Source organism: Acanthopagrus latus, chromosome 23 (genome assembly GCF_904848185.1).
Source record: "Acanthopagrus latus isolate v.2019 chromosome 23, fAcaLat1.1, whole genome shotgun sequence".
Taxonomy (NCBI): domain Eukaryota; kingdom Metazoa; phylum Chordata; class Actinopteri; order Spariformes; family Sparidae; genus Acanthopagrus; species Acanthopagrus latus.
The window spans coordinates 1,597,751-1,620,161 of record NC_051061.1 but is presented as its reverse complement, the minus strand read 5'-3'; the positions used below and the strand labels follow the sequence as shown (position 1 = coordinate 1,620,161).

Genomic DNA, 22,411 nt, shown 5'->3' with positions numbered 1-22,411 from the left:
GATTTATGAGGCCGAGAGCTCCTCTGATTTATGTCTGACTGTTTTCGAAGAATCTCTGCTCCATTCCCGTTTGTAAACGCACTGCCTTTATTGCGCAAGTGTTTTGTTTTGTTTTTGTTTTTTTGTATCTTAACTGCGATTCCGAGAGGAATCCACGAGGTTTTGTCGGGCTGTAGGCTGCATGTAGATCCTTAAAGACCAATTAACTCCGCAGCATTTTCTAGCAGAGCGCGGACAGCATGGGACATATATATTCACTACAGTTGTAATATAGCGTGCAGTTCATTCGTTGAATTTATTATTGCAGTTTTAACAACACTTTACTGCATGACTAATAGAGACATATTGAGTATTTTGAAGGTGGACGCAACAAAGAACACGTTATTTCTTCTTAGGTTATTCGTGTTGGAATTTCACATTGGTTGCTATAGCCTGCTTCAGCCTCATGTCTACACGTCAACACGGGTTTGTACGATGGAATACTTCATTATAAAACAAACGCGTGTGTGCTGTTTTTTTTTTTTTTGTTTTTTTTTTTCCACTTTGCGTTAATGCTGCAATTCGACCCGTTTTAGAAGAGAAAGCAAACATCTCGTATTTTCTGGAATGCTTAGATTCAATGGGATTTTTTTTCCTGTGTTTTCTCAACTGCGATTTTTTTTTTTTTTTAAATTGAGCGACGTTTGCAGGGACTAGATTTCATTAGATGAGTGCTACATTGGCTGTTGAAATAGTAGCTTTTAAAAAAATCGAATACCCTTTCACGCATTTCCCGGAGTAGTCGCTCGGCGCATTTAGATTTTGTTTTTGTTCTTGTTTGCGTGGGAGAAGAACAGAGAGGAAGACAATATGGCGGCCTGTCCTGGCAGTGAGTGGGAAGATGCGCCTTGTGCGAAATCTTGTCGGCGTGCCTACTTGCTTACATGCTGTCTGTCAGACGCGTGGGTCCGCACCGACCTTGGCTCTGACCGGATGCAGTAAAATGGCCCAACAGATCCGTCCATTTATTAAGACGCCACCAGACTGACCACTGAGCTGCTGGATTTTCTCTCCCTAAGCCAAGATTTAAAACTCATAGGAGAAATACCTTCTGTCTCTCGTGCCGCAGCTACATTCCTCAAAAGTTTTGATAAAAAACAATAACGAAGCAGTCATGTAACGACAGTGAACCATCATTTTATAAACAGCAGCGCTCACCGCACTAGTCGGTTCCATTTCATCATGTTGCTCCATCTTCAACAACAGTTTGGAAAATAATTAACACATCAACATACACAAATGAAAGGCAGACACTATTTCTGTTCCCTCCTCCAGCCTCCTGACGCCACACCGAGCTGATAATGCTGCCTTTGTCCTGCAGCTGGTTTCGGGGTAAACATTAATGTCTGTGGTGCCACAATAGGCTCCGGATTGTGCGAAGACACGGCGCAGAGACACGTTAACGCCATCTATCTGTGTTTTTTTCCCCGAGCGGGCTAACAAACATGCCCTCTCGCATTGGGATCAGCAGCAGCAGCAGCAGCAGCAGTAGCACACAGGCAGAGGAGGATTAAGGGAGAGAGTTGTGAAAAGCAGCGAGGCCTCACAGGAGCAGAGTCCCCCTCCTGCCGCTTGGATATGGATGTCAGACAGCCAGTGATATCATTTCTCAACACCGTTTCAAATATTTGAACTATTTCAGCTGGGTTTGATCTAGAACTATCTCGCCAGACAAAACACACTTAACAGTGGACACATGCCTGGAATGAGATAAGATAAACCAACCCTCTCTGCTGCCGTGGACCGTTCACGGTGTGACGTAGGGCTGTTTTAAAGTAAACTGTGATTTGACTTATTTTAATGTCAACCGTGACTCCCTCTGAACTCTCTGCTTGGTGCAGCTCCGCGCTCACAACCTGCCTCCTGTGTGTCTGTCCGCAGCAGGCGCCCACAAAGACGTCTGTGAACGTATTTCCAACGCGTCCCTGTCACCCAAATCAGATATGAGGTCGAGATAGCCTGCAAAATATTTAAATATATATGAAAAAAGGAGGAAGGGAATCCTGTCACTCCCCCCCCCCCTTCTCACTCTCTCTCCGTCCGCAGAAATGAGGCGGGATATTGTTTTTGACACGGCGGAGGACAGCAGGAATACACATTTTGAAAAGCGCTGCCTCTTGCTGCTACTTCCATTATCATGTGATGGGAAGCCGCCGAGCCGCTCTAATTTGGTTACACTAAGGTTTACACTGGTAGTGATGGCCGAGGAGGGAGACAGACAGAGAGAGGGGGAGAGGAGAGGAAAGAGCTCAGCCTTGGAAATGTAATTTCAAAGTGATTTCATTCATCCATCCGTCCATCCGTCCATCCGTCCATCCAACCATCCACCCGTTGCAGCCGCATCAGATGCGTCCCTTAATTTGTTAATAACTCTGATATACGATTAGTTAAGAATATATGTAACAACATCATGATGGAATGACTCCTATTTCACATCTTACACTGTAACATTGGTCCTGTGATCTACTGTTGTACGTATGCAATAAAATGATTTGATGCTGCGTTCACTGTCGTCTGCATTTATTGTACTTTGCATATATTACTAGCTCGCTTGACACCAAAACAACAGCGCACACGCGTCATTTACGATAGTAAGTTATGAGGTTAGCAGGATGAAAATGACGACCCCTCCTCGCCCGCCCCACACGCTACTTGTCATGGGGAAGACTAAAAATGGTACCACAACCAACCGAGAGTTCCACTGACAATTTGAGATGAGATACAAAACACGTGGCTAAAAAACAAGCAGCAGAAAATGGTGGAAAAAGTCCTGCCATCCCTGCACGTCATTTTCATCGCCACGTTTCAAGAAGAGAAGAAGGTCTGATTCACGGTGAAGAATTTGAGCAAAGGCAGAGACACTGAGTGCTGACATGAATAATGGCGCCCTGTTCCAGTCCAGCAGACATCCAAAGAAAACACATTGAAAAAATAAAAATGCATGGAGAGAGGAAAAAAAATGCTTCTAAGAATGAATTCAGAGTCAGTGTACAGTCATGGATAAAGCATAGCACTATTAAACACCTCTGGTCTCCTTCAGCAGAGATCTTATGTGGTAGGGTATTTTCAGCATGCTGTGGCAGTATGCAGGTAGTTAAGGTGACTTGAATGAAGTTGGTATCAATTCCAAAGCCAGGTTGATTCTCCCTGGATAGTTTCTGTCAGTACAGAGGGCGGTTTAACGATTGGATTTCAGTGAAAACCAAGGCCTGGGATAATTGTGCTTGAGAAGCCACGGATTCGAACCGGCGTCGCTTAGCTCTTCGGCTTCCTCTGGCTGAGCTACTTGGATTCACTCACACCTCCTGGCTAGATAGATGAGCTTTCCCTGGCTGGCAGGTCCTTTTTTTTATGAGATTTCATGGCGGCCGAGGCGTGCCCGGTGTGCCAAATTTAAACAAATCTCCCGTTAATTGGTCGCCGCAGTAATTCAAGACCCGGAGCTACAGCCAGCTACTCTCACACTGAGCGAGAAAAAAAGAAAACACCCCTAGTAATAATCAAGTGTAAAAAAAGGCGGAGGGTGTGGGTGAGGGCATGAGGGGAAATGCAGTCAGATATAGAGGAGGAGAAAGAGAGCAAGGCAGCGAAAACAGAGCCGGAACAGAGAGAGGAGGAGAACCGAGAGAGGAGCCCGCGGCGGCCGAGGCGAGATCTCCCGCTCCTGTCCCTCTTCTTCCTCGTTCCGGTGTATCATCGCTCCATCGACCGTCATTTTTCCCCACCGTCTTCCACAGCGGAGGAAAACATGATTTATCGCGGGCAGCACCATAAACAACAGCACTCCCTCACAAACACACAATGGCAGCCCCGGCCGCACGCTGACACCCTGCCTCACTATAAATCAAGAGAAGTAGCTGGCTGGGGAAAAAAAAAAAAAAGAAGAGAGAGAGAGAGAGAGAGGGGGAAGAGAGAGAGAGGGAGAGAGAGAGGGATGGACAGAGAGTCAGGCAGATAGAGAGAGATGTAGAGGCAGACAGGGGGTGATGGGAGAAAGATGGAGGAGAATATCCAAGTGCTTCTTAAAATATAAACAGCCATCGGCTAACATTGCATCGCTCCCTCTCTCTCCCCGGCTTGCAGGCTGCACCGCTCCAACCTATAAACAATGGCTGATGATGATGGGTGGGGGGCTGATGTGTAAACAACACCAAAGCAACATGCACGATGAGAAAACACGGCGAAAGATGGGTATTTTGGGGAATATTTACCACGATGTTAAAATAGCCTATGATTCACTGAGAGGGATGCGGGCGAAGGCGGCGCATCAGCGGTGAAGATGAGGAAGAAGAAGTGTGGTTCCCCCCATGCAGTCCCCTTCCTTCCGCAATACTCACGGTGTCCACAACGACCCGCAAGACGCACACCCGTCCAAATTTGTTTTATTGCAGCCTCCTTCTCTCTTTTCTCTTCCTCTCTCTCTCCGTTGGCGTTTCTCAGTGTCTCCTCTTCTCCCCCTCTCTCCCTCTCTCTCTCTTTTTTTCTCTCTCACTCCCCCCCTCTCTCCGCTGCTATAGGGGGGCTTGTATTTCTTTTCTCTTTTTTTTTTTTTTTTTTTTCTTTTTGAAAGGACAGTTGGATTTTCGACGTCAGACACACACACACCGGAGCGGCACCATGTCTTACCGTTATATTCCTGACGAATACATATCTATTCTGCAACCTCTGCATTAATTATTTAATGAATCACGTGACGTCTTGGTCGGGGGGAGGGGGGCAGGGGGTGGGGTGGGTTGTGGGGTGTCAGTATGCCTCTTCGTTCGTGGGACCCATCCGGACCAGAGCTGTGTGATGCGGGACTCTCAGTTAAAAAAAAAAAAAAAAAAAACGAAAGAAAGAAAGAAAGAAAAAGAACATAAAAACATAACATGAGCACTCGTGTTCACCTTTCAGTGGGAGTCACTGAGTGGTGTGTGTTAATGTGTGTGCGCTCTAAACTGTGAGGGTAAAGTAGGGGTAGGCCTGTGACAGATGCACCGAGAGAACGATAAAAGATGATTGTCACCGAATATGTTCGTTTTAAAAAATGACTGCACGCCTCAGACTCTTTCTTCCTTATTCCTCACTGTCATCTCTTTCTCAGCTCGCCGTTACTCGGCAGAACAAGGGGGATTCCTTATACTGTCCCGTCTTATATTGCAACGAATCTTTTTTTTTTCCAGCATTTGGAAATATTCGATGAGGACGGAGCAAAGCACGGGCATATTTCAACCGCCTATTGTGCATCACAGCAGCGTTTATTTCTCATGTTCGTTGTCATGTTAGCGCGTCCCGGAGCTAAACTAAATATTTAACAGCCATAAAATACTGAAGCAAACTGTGTCAGTGGAAGCAAATCACTCCAAATTGCTTGTTTAATTATTACAAATTCGTGTTCCGCATCGAAATATGAGTGAGCGGCTAGAAATCTAAAAGAAAAAAAAATCTCATCTTTAAAACGGACGAGGCCAGAATCTTCGTCTACCTCTGTGTAATAATATGAATCAGAATCGAATAATTCATCTGGACTGAATTGTCGGAACACGCACCTTCTTCTATCCCATTAACAAGTTTTCCTGGTGGGGTGGCTGCCGCACGCGCTGTAATTCATTTAGAAGAAGGGGCAATTTATTTAGAAGGAAGGAAACGGACAGGAAGCAGCCGAACCGAGCTGAGAGGAGAGCTGCTCCAGAGAGAGAGGGAGACAAAGAGAGAGCGAGAAGGATACCAGAGCAGAGAGAAGAAGGAGACACAGACAGACAGACGAAGAAACAGCGGAGAGACAAAAACCCCCGCAGCGAGGCCACAATGGCACGCTGGAATCCTTTGGGCGAGCGTTCTCCCGGTTCCACAGCTCCAGCAGCCTGCAGGAGAACAATGGAGGTCGAGACTCTAAGAAAGTGTTGAGCCCGGGAGGCTGGAGCGGGGCTAACCTAGCTGCCGAGCAGCTAACAAGAAACACTTCAAGGTCAAACAATGGGCCGCAGCCGCCTCAAGACACGCTGCGTCTCCTCTGAGGAGCACAGAGCTCCCGGCTGCCTCTCCACCTCCACGTATCGGCACGCTGACAATACAAAAAGCTGCTCCTTATCACAGTTAAGTGCTGCTGTCTTCATCGGGAGCGTCCATTAAAACTAAAACCATTCTCCTTTATTTTTTTCATTCAGCTTATTCTCGAATAAAAGATGTGTGTTAACAGATGCAATTAGCCACACGTATCCTGTAGAGAGATCGGCCAGTTTCTAAAAATATAATCCCCGGCACTGCAAAGGCGACACAATAATTAGCAAGAATGAAACAAAGCTATTATCGGTGAAACAGTTGGTGGTAATTATTTTAGTACTCGTTTTTGAAGCACTACAAAGGAGACGGAGTCCTTTAAACTCACTCCGAGCGCTGCGGCGCTTCCCTGAGATTTTACCCACAACAAGATGGAAATCAGACATTTGCGGCGGTGATGATGGCGTCTGTAATGACGGCCATAAATTATAGCAATCACAGTGTGAAACAACAGCTAAGATAAGTAGCAGCAGAGACCTGGGCCGGCCTGACAATAACAATACAAACCAGCTCTGTAAACTTGGCAAAGCCGCGTGCAGAGCTATTACACACACCAAGCCGTTTCAGTCTAAACATCCGAGTTATGATGAGCTGAGGGTTACACACTCAGCCAGGAGGAGATACACACGACTATAGAGCTGTAACACAGAGCTCACATATATTACTCAGGCACTGAGCGATGGGAGACCTCCACCAGAGCTCCATGTGACAACAGCAAACAGAGAGGAAAGTCGCTGCTTCATACTTTGCTTTAAAGCAGCTGTCTGCATTTTCATATTCTAATTTTACGTTTTAAAAAACACAGCCATATCAAGTCCTTCCGGCAATTACATTATTTAGGCAACAAAAAAAACCTTTTTTTTTTTTTTTTTTTGTCAAGCAGACATAATCTCGGCTTGTCAAAACGGTTATTCTAACATTTAACAAGCGGGCTCAGAATCAAACTAAAAGCCAATAAGTAAAGTGACGTTAGAGTTCTTTGAGATCTCGGGGGTCTCTCGGTCCGTGATGGATTAAGACAGGTAGATTCTCCCTCCTCGTTAATGATTAACTAGCTTTGAATAAAAAGAGAGAAACTGAAAACGTCTCTTTGTTCAAATGTAGAATGGCCGTAAAATTAAAGTGACCTCGACGTGATCAAGCGGGTTTTAGACGACAAGAGGATAAACCTTTGATTATTATTATTATTATTATTATTATTATTATTATTATTATTATTATTATTATTATTATTATTATTATTATTATACAGCCTAGCCAGCATAAAGACAGGGACAGAGAGAGGGAGGGAGAGAGTGAGCGAGAGAGAGAGAGAGAGAGAGAGAAGGAGTGAGAGGGAGAGATTGATTTACCAAGCCCCGACATCTCGCCTTTTACTGCGGCTCGTAAATCTGTCTTGAGGCGGCAGCACGCGCACAACCGGTTTTTGAAATATATTCTTACCCTCCGCCAGACGTGAGGTCTTCCCCCTGTTATGGGATTGCACTGGAGACATCCCCGGCCGGCCGGTGGTTCGGCCGGGACAACCCGTAACCTCTCCGATTTCATATTGTTGTCTTTCTTATTTCATAAATATCTGAGCTCAATCACAATCAATAACTAGTAACATATCGGATATTGTAATTCAAAAAGTGCATCTGTGAGCATGAACGCTCTCAATATTTTCTGTATTGTTATTATGGAAGAAACCGGATTCATAATTGATATTCGACTCACAGATGAAAGCCATCCGTCTGAACATTAAATAGGGAGTACAGTGCACTTTAATAGGCTGCTCTGACGGTTGTCTTGTCAGACATGACAGGATCAATGACTTCTGAGCAATGTTCAAACTGCCTTGCTATTGTTACCGTTATAAAGCCAGCCTGGAGGAGAGCCCGCTGAGTTACGGTCAACGTTTTTACACCTTGTTTTACACTTTTACAATTACAATTCAAAAGAAGTGTGTTTCTGGGCAGCAGCCTCCTGGATGGGGTTCGAACACAATTCACAATTAGGCCACATGCTCCTGAACGTTTCATCTTAATACTAACGGAGGAGCACGTCTAAATAATGAGCGATATAAAGCGTGGAATTCATACGTTGTCTTTAATGCTGGCTATAAAACATACGTGCTGAAATCATTTTGCAACAAAACTTCCTTTTGCAATCACAATTAACGTCTCCAGACAGAACGGTTTGAGATGCAGGCCTAACATATAACAATATACGCATAAGTGACAGGCAACACTGCATGCTAACTGTAATGAGTCCCGCTCTGCATTTGGTCTCCTTTTGTGGATGCTTCTAATTATAATCGAAATGATAATGGGTAATGAAAAATAAGATTTTTTTTTTTTTTTAAAAAAAGGTCGTGGTCCATATCATTTGTTTGTCCTGGGGATTTTTTAAAAATGTTTTGATTTCTTGTTTCTGAAATACTTCATGGCGTGGAGAACCACCACTAGTATGAAAGCGTAGACACGTGCAAGAAGTTCATCTTCGTGTGTGTCAGATCTGCTCTCCACAGGATGTTATTGTGTATGATAGTTAGCGCGTCGCTGTCATTTGGATATCGATAAGTAAAAGGTTCAGAGCGGCAGAGGGGCTGTTTAATACTTTACCATCAATATGCTTGTGCTGGCCTAACGCTCCGCCTTTAGTCATACAGGCCACACAAGACCATTTATCACTCACACCTAACGGACATGATCGCTGCTATAACACACAATGGTAGGATCATCACACTATATGCCTGCTTGTCTATCTTTACTACACCTACACGACCAGTGCCAAACAGCAGGATCTGACAACAGGAAAGGAAAAAAAAAAAAAGCGAAGCATCACAACCCCACAAAAATGTGTTGTTTTCCAGGTGCCAAGCTGCTGTCAGAACAGTTTGTAAGTCATTCATGGTTTGGGGCAGATGCTGTAGCGTCTTTTGCTAGAAAGCGGGAAGTCAAAGAATCCACAAAGAATCTTCACCCCCAGCCATAGGACAACATGTTGCCTGTTAACGTTTTTTGCAAAACACAGATCCGTCCAAATTTGTTCACATTGCATGTCTATGAACTGACATTTATATCTGGAGGAGGAATCAAGGTAAGACAGTGACCACAGTTCCAGTCTATGTATCAGTATTTTTAAGACAGATGGATGTTTCTATGGACACCCCACTATATCTCACGCCGTGTTTGTTGCACCAAAACTGGCATTTTAGGACAAAACACGAGGTCTTCCTCACCCCAGCCAAGTGGTTTGTGCTTAAATCTAAGCAGGACAGAGGCACATCACTGTGACAAGAGCAAAACATAGAAATGGAACCTAAAGAAATGTAAAACTTGTTTGAAATTCATGATTTCTAGGCATTAGGCTGGCTTCAGACCTTTTTCTAGGGAAGAATACAAAGAATGACAAAGAACATCAGCGTTTACAAGGAGGGATTGATAGCCTCAGTTGTTCTAATTCTTCATAAGTAGAAGATAAGGACTTGATCATATTTATTCTAGTTTTTATTTAGGCCAAATTAATCTTTTAACTGTAAATAATTTATAATACCTACTGACGAACGTTACACCCCAGCCACATCGCACCAGCATCATCCTACAGCCTGGCCTATAAAAAGAAACAGTGTGCGCGCATGTTGCAACTTGGCAACCATTCCTTGGCTCTGTCTTTTTAATACTTAATACATGTCTACTTTTAAATGGCTCGCACGCTTCCTCTCTCTAACACACACATATACACACAGCCGGTGCAGTAGTAAAAGGCTGGCAGCCATATATCTCTCGTGACGACCTCCTCCTGCAGCCCGCGCGCCTGCACCGTGACCTCCTCGGCTCCTCGCGCTCTCCAGAATAATAAATTTCTCGGGCAACGCGGCTGCAACGAGCGCGAGGCAGGGAAAAAAAAAAAGCGCGCGGGCGATTTGTCTGGCAATTAGCAAACCACCGCGAGACTCCCCGGGCCAGCGAGAGGGAGAGGTAGAAGTTTGTGTAACTGTTGTTTTTTTTGGTTGAGTGTGTGCCAGCCCGTGGTGATCACTGACCCGCGTGAACACGTGCACGCTCACAAACACGCACAGTGCAGACCCATTTGGTGCCCGTGACTTCATGTCACAGTGCATGTGTGGATACGTGTGTGTTGCGAAGCCAGAAAGCCTGCAGCTTCCTGTGTAAAGCTGCTGTTGAAACATCAGCTCCATCAGCTGGTCCAAAGCCTCCAAACATGTCAGTGAGCGCCTCTCAGTAATATACCGGTCAAGACTGAGAGCTGCCTCACATCTGCCTGCCTAACAGCCATGGTGTTTCATTCTTTCACTTCACAGTTATTTAACTGCTAATCCCACTGAGATTACAAAACAAATCTCCTTTTATATGGCGAGAAACATCAGGACAAGTGATAAAGCTACAGCAAAATCAACATTCATGGGCAGAGAGAAGCTGAAAAGCACAGAAAGTAATGTCTGGTTTCACTAAATAAGAGCTCAGCAGGCACTTGTGCAGCAGCAGAGCAGCAGGACTTTTAATTTAACAAGCCTGGTTTTAATGAACCTGCATGAGCTCAGGGCAGAAATTAGATTTACTCCATTCAAGGTTTTATGATGAGAAACTTTACAAACTGCTCCACAGCATCCTCGTGGAAAAGATTGCCCAACAGCATTAACACTGCTATGGTTATGTTGTCATTTCCAAGAGTATGTCATATATTTATTAGGGGTCGACCAGTTTTAGGGCCGATACAGACAGCAACTATAAGAAAACAAGGGGACTAAAAACTAGGGTTTCATTTAAACCAATGATGAAATAAACCTCAGTACAAAGTACAGCTCTGATATATTTTACTTGAGTATTTCCTTTTGTGCTACTTAATACTTTCTCTTTGCTACATTTATTTGATATATTTAGCTACTAGTTACTTTGTGGTTTATGATTTTTCAGTGTTTATAGCACAACAATTGTGATTATGTTACAATCATATATGTTGTGGGTGGCATATTGTATGAGGGAGTGCTGTATCAGATCCAAAGGAGCACATTTTAAAATTAGTTTATAAGAAAATGTGACAAAAGTAATCACAGATACCAGTAAATAGAACCTAATATTGGTCTGATAATCAGCCGTGGCCATTAATCAACTAGTCACTATTAGTATTTATTTCACAACATTCGCAACATTTGTCTTGGATATATTTTTAATAAATGCAGTTTTAGAAATATTTGTTTTTTGTTTCAACCTCGCACCTCCTCCCTGTTTACTTATGCACTGCAACCTTTTATGAAGTATTACAGCTGAGAGTTTTCATGTAGTGAACAGTAATGTCTACATACCTTAATATCAGAATATGTCTTATGTTAGGCTATGTTAAACACTTACGTATCAGTGTAAAACTGCAACATACCAAAGCAGCTTAAACAAGTAAAGCTTTATAATGATGGAAAATATATGTCAGTGTGTCGGGATGTTATGATAACTGTAATAATATTTAAAATACAGGGGTGACAGTTTAATAAGACGCTCAGGTGAACAAACAGCCACATGTCTGATCCAGACCAGCCACAGGTTGCATGATGAGACTTAAAAGAAAACACTGAAGCATCCTGCTTGCAGCCTGACAGTATCTTTTGGCATTCATTTGAATGACGTGTGATTTTTATTGGGATATGATTTTCCTTGTTATTCAGTCTAGTAGGTGATGACTGAAATTAAGAACATGTTGTATGAGTCTGTAGCTTCACTGCACAGCAATGAGTATAAACATAGACCTATCAGTAAGGACAGTGTGGGTATGACATGGCATAGCTAAACTGTGTGGGAAATGTGTAATGGCAGTGATGGTGACATCAGCTGCACACAATGACTTTGAAAGTAAAGGCGTTCTATTCGATCTTATATTATTTCCTGGCCAAGCAGTTTGTCAACATGGGTGACATGAACCTCTTGAATTTGACCCAACTTATAATATTTTACTGTACAGCAATCCTGCTGAAAACACTGTGCAAACATGACTGAAATAGGCCTGGAAGTGAAAGAGGCTGCTCAGCAGTTTTCATCAGAGCTATCAGAGGGGAAGCAACTGTTTACACTGAGTTCTGTCCAAATAGTGTCCAGCATCAGGCTGCGCATTCCCTCTGTTTCAGCTTGCTAACAGGCCCAGCGGACCCTTTATACCCAATCATACAGTAAGAATGTCTCACAGCACCTTGTATTAGTGTCCAGTGCAGCTGTCAATGAGACAGCTGCTTTGAAACCAGTGTTACAGTTTGTGTTAGACAGGGCAAATGTATATCAATATTATTATATGTAAAATATTCCAAACACAACCCCACCAAAGTAACAGTCTGCAGTGGCCTGTAACTGACCCCTGCCCAGGTGGTTGGGTAACTTGTCTGATTGTTTGCCTGGCTGTCTGTCGGTCTGTCCGACAGTCTGGGAGTGGGAGCGGAGATATCGCCGCCGTGCCCCCGGGTTACAGTGCTCTGCTCGGCCTGTTATGACTGAGTGGCCCGAGGGCTCCCTAGGTCTGGGAATGTCCGAGGGAGCGGAGGGTCCTGTAGCCTTGCGAGGTCAAGGGGGACCAAGAGTGATGGAGGTACGAGTGGTGTGTGTGTGTGTGTGTGTGTGTGTGTGTGTGTGTGTGTGTGTGTGTGTGTGTGTGTGTGTGTGTGTGTGTGTGTGCACGGGGCGGGGGGGTGGGGATGGTAACCACAGGTCAGCCTCTGGCTTCAGAGCCAGTGGACCTCATCGGTCAGAAAAGCGTGTCCCCTGGTTGAACTCTCTGTGGCCGCAGCTTGGCCATTCTGCTGCCCCTGCATGACCATCGATTTTTTTTCTCCATCTCCCTCTACCTCTCTCTCTCTCGCTCTCTCTCTCTCTCTCTGCCCTTCCTTCGGTACCCGCCGCTTATAGTTCTCTCATCTGTTTCTCTTACTTCTCCACGCATCGCATCACCCCATGGCATGCATCCCCATGAGAGGCCAGAGCCCCTCCACCAAAACCGCTGCGCTTTTATTTTTAATCCCGGACAGATTGATTTCTGAAGGGGTCAAACAGGAGTGAGTGGCTTCCTGAGGCCGCGACTGCTCGGCTCAGCAGATACCGGAGGCCTGAGCGCGCACGGCGACCGGCGATCGTTCGCAGTTCATTTGGAAAGCCTCGCCGATCGTTTGTTTTCGAGGTAAATTGTTTTGGAGCGCAACAGAGAGAGTATCCATTAACCAGCGCTCCCCTCACTGCTTTTAATTTTTCTTTTTCAGCCGCCCTCCTCCCCCTGCATCCCTCTCTCCAATTGAGAGCCGTATTAGTCATATTCCTGCTGCAGTCTCCATGCCCTGTTTGCACCTGGCTGACAAACACACGCATGCATGCAACAGTATCTCATTAAAAGCTATAGGCCTAAACCACAGCCGCACTTTATAACCACAGAAACAGAGCCAAGACAAAATGCTTAATAAGCTCAGGGTGAACTAGGAATTATTCACGTGGGCCACTCTGTCATACATTAGCTCGAGAATTTCAGATTTCTCCTCAAGTAGCGAGAGCTTTTATAGGTTACTGCGTTAAGTGTACAGTCCAACTGCATCATATATGCCCCTATGCTGAATGTGAGGAATCGTAAAAAAATAATCTGGTTCATCATAAATACCCATCGTCATCCAGTGCGACACAGACCGCACAGTAGCTCATTTTAGGCACAACAGATGCTCAAGAAGGCCCCGTGATTGACGAACAGGCGCAGTAGTGACACTACCGCAGCCCAGAGGAACGCAAACAGTTGCACAAACTCAAGAGAAAACACCACAGCATAAGTCCTTCATCTGTAGCTGTATAGGCTGCAAGCAAACACACATTCACAGACACACGCACCTTTCAACACAAACACGCAGCTCCAAAAGTCCCTGCGCTAGAATCAAAGCCTCCAGGGCCATAAATGCCCCCTTCGCCTGACCTCGCCAAATGCGCAGGGGGCAATAAAACCATAAAAACGCCACCGAGCCGTCAGACACTCAGGAGCAGGAGAGGCAAAGTCAGAAAAAGGGGGAGACAAAATTGAGTTCCCAGGCCTCTTACCTTAGACGCAGCCACTTTCAGCGACCTCTGGGCCATCTTCTGCTGCTCCGTGAGGCCTCTCTCTCTGGTTTGTTGGAGTTTCTTTGGGAGGGTTTTCTTCTTTCCAATGAGCAAGAAAAAAAGTTGTTCTTTTTCTTATGGTAGGATACTTCAGGGGTGTAAAAAAAAAAAAAAAAATAGCTCGCTGAGGGGTGGAAAGGGGAGGTGTATGTATGAGTATATACGTGTGTGTGTGCGTGACTGTGTGTGTGTGTGTGTGCGTGTGTAAGGGGGAGGAGGAGGGGTGTCTTCCAAGTGTCTTCCAAGACGTCTTCTTTCTCTCCTCATCTATCTGTCTCTCTGCTCGCTGCCCTCTCTCTCCTGGCAGAAGGGGTCTTGTGTGTGGCTGCCGGATGACAATAGAGAAGAAGGAGAAGGAGAAGAAGTGTTTAAAGAAGAACAAGTGATTAATGATTTTTTCTTGTATAATTCTCGCATTTTTCTTGAGGTGCCGTCCCCTCTGTCCTGTCCGGAAAATAATGGCGGTGAACTTTTTCAGAGAGCTGGGTGGGTGGGTGGGGGGGTTGCGGGCACCCTTACAAAAACCTGCTTCCATTCACGGAAGCAGCAGAAGGCCCTGCTGATAAAGGGGGCAAAAAGAATAAGGATTCCTCGGTGGATTTTATTGTGTGCGGTGTCACCCAGAACGCAAATTCATTTATTTCAACTCGGACTGCGAGTGCTCTGGGGCATTAGGGGTTATTGTGGAAGCACATATGTGTGTGTGTGCATGTGTGTGAATATATGGGGAGGGGGGATGTCTAGCTTAGATGCTCCAATAAAGGACAATTGGTGTGTCGTGAAAATAACAGCATTCGGACACAAATATTATCTTATGTGAGGAGGGGTACACTGCCTGGGGGGGCTGTGTATGTGTGGACAGGAGGGGTATTAAACCTTATGGCGTTCAACATACAAGGAGAAGATATAGGCTACATTCGGGGCTCGTTATCTACAACTGGAAATGCATGCACATTCTGAAAATGGAGTGAAATCATGCTGCAGTCTCTTTGAAGCAAAGTGGTTAATAGCAAACAAACAAACAAGACCCATAAAAAACAACGAAGCTGTTTTTTGTATTTTTTTTTTTTTTTTAGTAATAAAACAGTGAAATGTTGGAAAATGCGGGCTTACACGCTGATCCAAGTCATATTCGAGGCTTTACATGCTTGGCGCAGTGTGTCTGTGGGTGTGTGCGTGTGCTTGAGCACATCGAGGTGTTCAGGTTGATAGCAGGGCGGTTTTTTTTTTTGCGCTGGGGGAGCCTTTCATAAACAGGAAGAAAACAGATAAATGGGCAGAGGGAGTCTCTGTGGCAAGAGGCCCAGGGAGAAATCAACCAACAAGTAATGGGGAATCTTCTCTGGGCCGAGGAATACGAGCGGACCAATTTGGGGGGCACACTTTTTTTGTTTAAAGTTCATCGAGAGGAATGCTATTTTCTCCGTCTCCCCCCTCTTGCTCTATATTTTTCGATACCTGCTCTAAGAAAAGAAAATGAAAATTAATACGGGAGCCGCGCCTTACAAAAGAAGCCATTCGTCTTGTTGATTATCTATTTGGTTGTCAGGGTTTGAGCTATGGCGCCGGCCCGCTCCCTTTTTGTAATATATAAAAAATAAAACTCACATGCGCGCACAGCACCGGTCCAGAAAACACAGATAGGGAGGGGAGGGGAACTGTTGTGCAAAAATTACACTCATTAAAGCATTAAAAGACCACGAAGCGAGAAACTATTTAATGTTTTTTTTTTTTTCCCTCAGAACCAGAGGAGGAAGGAGGGAGGGGGTTCCCATACTCCGTGTCGGGCCGGTGCAAGCGCGTCTGAGCAGCCGTTAAATTAACGGGAGAACGAGAGTGAAACGGAGGGACGGTTTGTGATTTAAAACGAGATTACAGGACGTAATGTACCAAGATCACTCACGGCCGGGAGAGATTAATCATAGCAGGCTGCTGATTTCTCCAGACAGGTCGTTGTGCGTTTGTAGGCAAAACCAACACTGAAATTAAATGAAATTATTTATTGTGTGTGCATGTGGGAGCGGCTGAATGGACGCTTTAAAGGCATTCTTCACAGCTAAACCTCGAGGACAGGAGTGAGGAGAGAGAGTTCTGCCCTTTTCACAAACGCTGTGGAAGCAAAAAGGGAATTGTTCCACATCAAAATGCCACATATTGAAGCTAATTAAAACAATGAAAGATAAAAATATTGTATCATTATTACTATTTTTCTAATTTTCATTATGAATTTAAAATTGATGATTTCGTGAACGTTGACATAACTCCTAACTTCTCGACTCGACAATTTTTAGCAGGTTAGTAGTGTCATTTTGAAAGAAAGGAACACATCCGAAGTGTAAGAGGAGGAGAGAGAGAAACGGGTGGAAGACATGACTTTTTATCCATTTATTTAAATTTCTATGAACTATTTACAAATAATGGGAAGGTAGACACTGAAGGAGCATAAGCAGAGAAAGGAGCAACTTACATATCGGAGGAGGTAACACATGTTCAACAATACCATCATTGTTATCATCATCATCATCATCATCATCATCATCAGTAACGAAACGGATAGAAACGGATCTTTGGAATGTAAATAAAATAACATCAATTCAAAAACACATGAAAAATAAAATATCTAAAAGAGTGGCACAAGGTGACAGAACAGAGAGGAGGAAAAGCAAAGTGTGCGCGCATTTGATGTGCGGAGGAAGGAGAGACAAAGAGGAAACGATAAAAACATAAATCAACACCAGTCATACATGCAAGAAAAGGCTCCTTATTTTTCTGAATGTCCCCGGCCAGAACAATTGCTTATAATTAAATTACACTTTTTTTTTTTTTAAATTTTCCACATACAAGAAGTGAATAGCGCTTTTTTGTATTGCAAGTAATAATAATAATTATAATAACTCGTCACACAATTTCAAAAATATAAAAGCTCGAAAAGCTGTCACTTCATTAAACGAGCAATAAAAAATAAAATGACCAAAAAAATAAAAATATATATATCAGTACAACTGAGGTAATAGGTAGTACATTGTATAGTGCTGCGTTTATAATGTGTTCATGAGCTATTAGTACCAGATTTTGGTTTGGGTGTTAGTGTCCTTTGTTTAGGCAGCTGTATAAACCCTGTTTGGTGGAAAATACTTTAATTTTAACGTTTCACTTGAATCACCCTGTCAGTCTGTTTCCCTGTATACAACATCACAAAATGAACAATCAACGGACCACATAAACGCTCCATGTCATTCTCAGCAATAACAGCATAAAGAATCATTTTACAATCAACACTGAATTCAAAAATAACTATAATTAAAATTTAAAAAGCTATATTTTGTCGTTAAACAAAACAGAAAAAACCAACAGTTATAATTGCCTGGTGACGTGTTGGCTCATACTGGAGGTTATATTTGATATTAGAGTACTATAAGGACGGACAGAGCGCGCGCGCGCGTGTGTGTGTGTGAGAGAGAGAGACAGAGTTTGGTGGGAGGGTGGGGGGTAGTGGTTCGGGGGGTGGGGGTTGCAGGGGGGTAATGGGCAGAGCCGCGGTTCACCCCTTTGCTTTGTACCCACAGAGTAAACATGACAAATGGGGCCCGAGTTTGGCATGATTAAAGATGAAAACGAGGATCCATCTTCACCGAAAAAGTGTCGTATGAAAAAAAAGGAGGAGAGAAACCACACGCACGAGGGCACATTATCGTCAGCCTACCGTCTTATGTTCTGTCGTGTAGAGGAAGAGAGAGAGAGGAGTATAAAAAGGCAGAAATATAAAAGCAGGGAGACAGAGAGAGAGAGAGAGAGAGAGAAGAAGGAATAATAGCAAAGAAGCGGCAGAATCATTTTCGCAGTTCTTCAGTCTCATCCTTCGCCTACTTTTGATCATTACATTTTGTTTTATGAATGGGAAATCTCCCCTCCACCCCTCTCACGTCATAACGTCATATCATAGTGCGTAACATCAGCACAGATCAGGGCCAAACAAACGGCAAATGACGTCCCTCCTTCCCTCCAGAGCAAAGGCGTTATTCCGGTCCAAAGTGCTGGCTCTGGTAGTTAGAAGCGTGGCTGCCGCTTCGGCCTTCAGCATGGGAGGCAGGTAAGGAAAGGAAGGGCCAAAATCAGACGAAGAGTCAAAGAAGCGGGCTATAGTGGTCCGGAGCGGTTCTGGGAGCCGGTTATAGCCTGGGAGTTTGTGTTGTTTGTCCCGGAGCGGACCTTGGTGTTAGGCAGCTTGTGGTCCTTCTTCCACTTCATCCTCCGGTTCTGGAACCAGATCTTAATCTGCCGCTCTGACAGGCAGAGCGTGTGCGCGATTTCCACCCTGCGCCTGCGCGTCAGGTACCGGTTGTAGTGGAACTCCTTCTCGAGCTCCAGGACCTGCTGGCGCGTGTAGGCCGTCCGAGAACGCTTCGGCTCACCCCCTGTGTAGTTTGGACTCACTGTGGGAGAACAACGGGGATAAATGATCATCACGACATTAACGTAGCATCTATAGTAACCACAACAAAATCCACTGCAAATAAACGCAACAACAACTAAAACAACAACAACAACAACAACAACAACAACAATAATAATAATAATAATAATAATAATAATAATAATAATAATAATAATAATAATAATAATAATAATAATAATTATAATAATAATAATAATAATTGCACGCTGTTACACATCCTGAGCTGGCTTTCACATTGCAACAGTGAAAATCATGGTACTGGAGCTGAGAGGTGCGGGTAAAATGTTCGCTTATGTTACAGATAAAGAGTTTTGATTTCATATCGTGTCTAGTGGTAACGTGCAAAACTGAAAACAAGACAGAAATCACATTATGGGCATGCAACGGAGAGACATAAGCCATGGCTCCGCGGTCGGACCTCTTGCGAGAGAAAACAAAATGGCTGTAACCTTGGCAGAGCCTGTAGTGATCGCAATCCTTTTTCATTCTACAACCAATCTTGTTCTTATCTTTCAAACGAGCCGCCGCAGCTGAACGTGTTTGTTGAACATTGCACAATGAATTTTCAGTGAACACACGTTGTCAGGTGTCTTTTCAGGCCCTGCGGCGGTGTGAATCCTCCCGGCACAACCAACCTGAAGCTGATGTCCAAATGTTGTGATTTAAAAGCAAATCGGGGCTACGGCCGCGTTCAAAGGCTGAAGAACTGCTGCGGTTCTGGCACGCATGCATACGCAAGACAACCACTGGCAGAAAATATAAATACATGAAAGCAACAGCTTTTCTTTCTACGGTCTACTGCACAGATGCCCCGGACTGAGAACAAGGACGGCAGCATTGTCTGTCTTGCGTAAACAGGTTGAGAATAAAGGTGGTGGTAGGGGTGCAGCAGCTACACGACGGCACTGAATGGCCGACTGGGTAATGATTCAACAATTCCGCAAAATTACAACCGGACAGCACAAAACATGCTGCGGTGGAGTGCGGTGATGGGGGCATGGCATCCTAAATAACTGTGCAAAGGAAAACAACACGAGAAAGACTTTCCTTACCGAGTAACCAGCCCGGTGCAACGAAGGCATTACGGTGACTTTGCAAAAGTGGCATTTGGTCGCCGTGCGGACTTGGGCTCCGGTTATTCCAATACGCAATAGGCAGCAAGTCTATTATAACACCAGAGAGGAGCCATGATAGACTGGAGCTATTCGCTTTTGCATTAGTGTTTTACGGCCGGCTCCATAAACATGAATATTTCAGATGCCATAAAACTTTCCCTCCCCTGGAACAACGTGTGGGGAAGGAAGGCTCGACAGAGTAAAGTACACCGTTTATACAACCCGACCACTTAAAATCAAATTACCAAAGCATAAAAGCTAACTTATGGGCTCGGTCGGAGTTGTCATAAGGCGAGGAATTAGAGCAGACGAGCCGGAGATCAGACTTCAAAAGGCACCTCAGCGGAGAGGTGTAATAAAAATTTATGGAGGGTGTAATTATATTGGCCCTGCAAACAGACGATCGTAAATCTTGACCCAAGGGCTACTCTTCTACTTCTAACAGAACACGGGGAGGGGAAGCCGTAGATTGTGACGGTGGACACCTAGCTGACTGCATGGTTTCAACTGCAGGCACAAAGGCGCAGCGAAAGAGAGAGGGGGAGAGAGAGAAACAAGTTTGCATGCAGCACTTACCGATGTTTACATGGACTTTCTTCATCCACGGGTACACTACGGGGTCCTTACGAGTGCTCGCGGGGGACGAAGTGCTTTGGCTGTGGGGCGTTTGGCCGCAAGACTGAGGCGGAGGCGGGCTGGGTGTCACCGAGTCGCAGCGGAGGCTCTGCTCCGGGACGGGGGTGGTCTGCAGTCCGGACGGAGGAAGGACGTGACCCCGAGGGGACATCACCACCGAGGCGGGCTGCCCTGCACGCTGGCACGGCGTGTAGGGCGGCTCGGCTCGCTGCTGGTGCTGTGGGTGGTGTTGATGGTGGTGGTAGAGAGAGTCCGGTTGGAAAGCAGCAGGCTCTTGCCTCTGGGAGCTATAATAGTCCGGAGAGTGGCTGGGCAGATAGTCGCTCTGTGAGTATTCCTCGCACGGTGGGAACTTCGGGTCCACATAGTTTGAGTTGATCAAATAGGAGCTCATGGCCATTAATTTCAGTCTTTTTGTGGAATTGCACCTACTCGGAAAATATATAACTAAAATTTATATCTCATCCCTTTACTCTTCGGTTATTCCTGTTCCGTTGAACCCTCCTACTTTTCTGTCAAGTGAACAAAGTTAAGAAGCCACGTGACGGCAGCCGGCCAATGGCGCGCCTCCAGGACGGACCCCGGATAAGGAAATGGGATTAAGCATATACACGGCCCCCGCACGCGCATCATCATATGGCCTCAGTTTGTGGGCATTCGCAATCTATCAGTCCTCTCCCCTCTCCCTCCCCGTCCCTCTCCTCATGCCCACTTCTCCCAGTGAATCTCTCCACCACATGTCGGCACGCATGCCATCCTAAGCAGGCAGAGAATCACAACAATAACAACGCGCGTGTGACGCGCTCAAAATGCATTCCGCTCCATCTGCGAGGAGCGCGCGCGCATGGACACACACGAGCAACAGAGTACAGTACAGATGACAAGTCCTCCCTCAGCGCAAACGAACCCTTTCCCCCTGTTACGCGTCTGGCTCGAACTTCAAATAGAAAAATAAAGGGGAAAAAAAAGAAGCAGGAGAAAGAAAGCGCTGGGGGGGATTTAAAGTGGCGCCTGCACCACCCTCTGTGTATATATTTGGGTGTGTGTAGGGACGTGCTTGCCAAAGCTTCTTTCTTTCTTTCTTTCTTTCTTTCTTTCTTTCTTTCTTTCTTCTGCTCGCTTAAATCGCTAATAACTGGGAGTGGGACATTGGCCTGGCCGGCTGCTGCTCCGCCACCCAGCAGCACCACCGTGTCAGAGATAAATCTGGCTTGTTTAGGATCGATAGAAAATTCATCAACTAATTCAGGTTACACGGCCTCCTAAATCACTAGCAGACCTTTGCATTAGTAGCGCAGTTTCCCTCTTTTTAAGCAGGACTGCTCCAACAGGCGCCCATTCCACATTTAACTCTCCTTGCATGGTAATTCAGCCTCAGCCACGGCCGCCTTTTGCCTTGCAGGATTTATTTCCCTCCAGTTTCCGATATTAACATCTCTAGCATAGTAAGTCCATATGCCCAGTCCCGACTGAGCGGTTGCTTTTGCCCTTGAGCCATACATTACTGAACAGATACACAGCTCTTTGTTTTTCCTCCTAGAGAGAATTCCTCTCTCCAGTACTAACGCACTAACGCGCAGGACACAGTCTCGCGGTTAATCTGCCTGTAAATCAGACAGAAAACACAGCGTAACAAGGACTTAAATCTGCATTTCGCAGAGTAAGGACGCACCGAAATGAGTTGTACACGGCAATGTATCAACGATTATAATCAAGCATCTTTACAGTAAGCCCCTTTAATTTCAGTATAACTTGCTTGCTACTAATACTGCGTGCGTTCAGTATCAAACAATACACCCAGAAAAAAAAAACCCTAAATTATACTGGAACACACACAACCCTGCGGTGAAAATGGTGGATGTTTTCCTCACCAAACTGAGTCTGTTGTGCACTTTCTGTACTCTTGTCAGTGAGTATAAAGGTGCGCACGTACACAAAGACACACAGGCTAGATGATGGAGATATCCAAGTCCTTTGTTTCGAGAAAATTGACCGTCTCTAAATCGAACACCCCCCCC

At 45.0% G+C, this 22,411-nt stretch overlaps 2 protein-coding genes across 7 annotated transcripts in view; both read right to left on the bottom strand.

Moving 5' to 3' along the window:
• Window positions 1–22,411, bottom strand: part of hoxb3a (homeobox B3a) — a 90,563-nt gene that overhangs the window by 28,032 nt on the left and 40,120 nt on the right. For all 6 annotated transcript variants that reach the window (XM_037090192.1, XM_037090193.1, XM_037090194.1 and 3 more), the window contains one exon: window positions 14,127–14,511. The gene's annotated coding sequence lies outside the window, so the exon portion shown is untranslated. The remainder of the gene's footprint in view (window positions 1–14,126; window positions 14,512–22,411) is intronic.
• Window positions 16,557–21,044, bottom strand: hoxb4a (homeobox B4a). Its single transcript, XM_037090205.1, has 2 exons — window positions 20,334–21,044; window positions 16,557–18,619 (listed from the first exon to the last, which is right to left on the bottom strand). The coding sequence occupies exons 1-2, from the start codon at window positions 20,791–20,793 to the stop codon at window positions 18,324–18,326; spliced, it is 756 nt and encodes a 251-aa protein (XP_036946100.1). The 5' UTR covers window positions 20,794–21,044; the 3' UTR covers window positions 16,557–18,323.

Coding starts and splice junctions, on each gene's coding strand:
- hoxb4a (XM_037090205.1), bottom strand. CDS start 20,793: ATGGCCATGAGCTCCTATTTGATCAACTCAAACTATGTGGACCCGAAG. Junction 18,620..20,333: donor GAAAGTCCATGTAAACATCG/GTAAGTGCTGCA, acceptor GTTCTCCCACAG/TGAGTCCAAACTACACAGGG.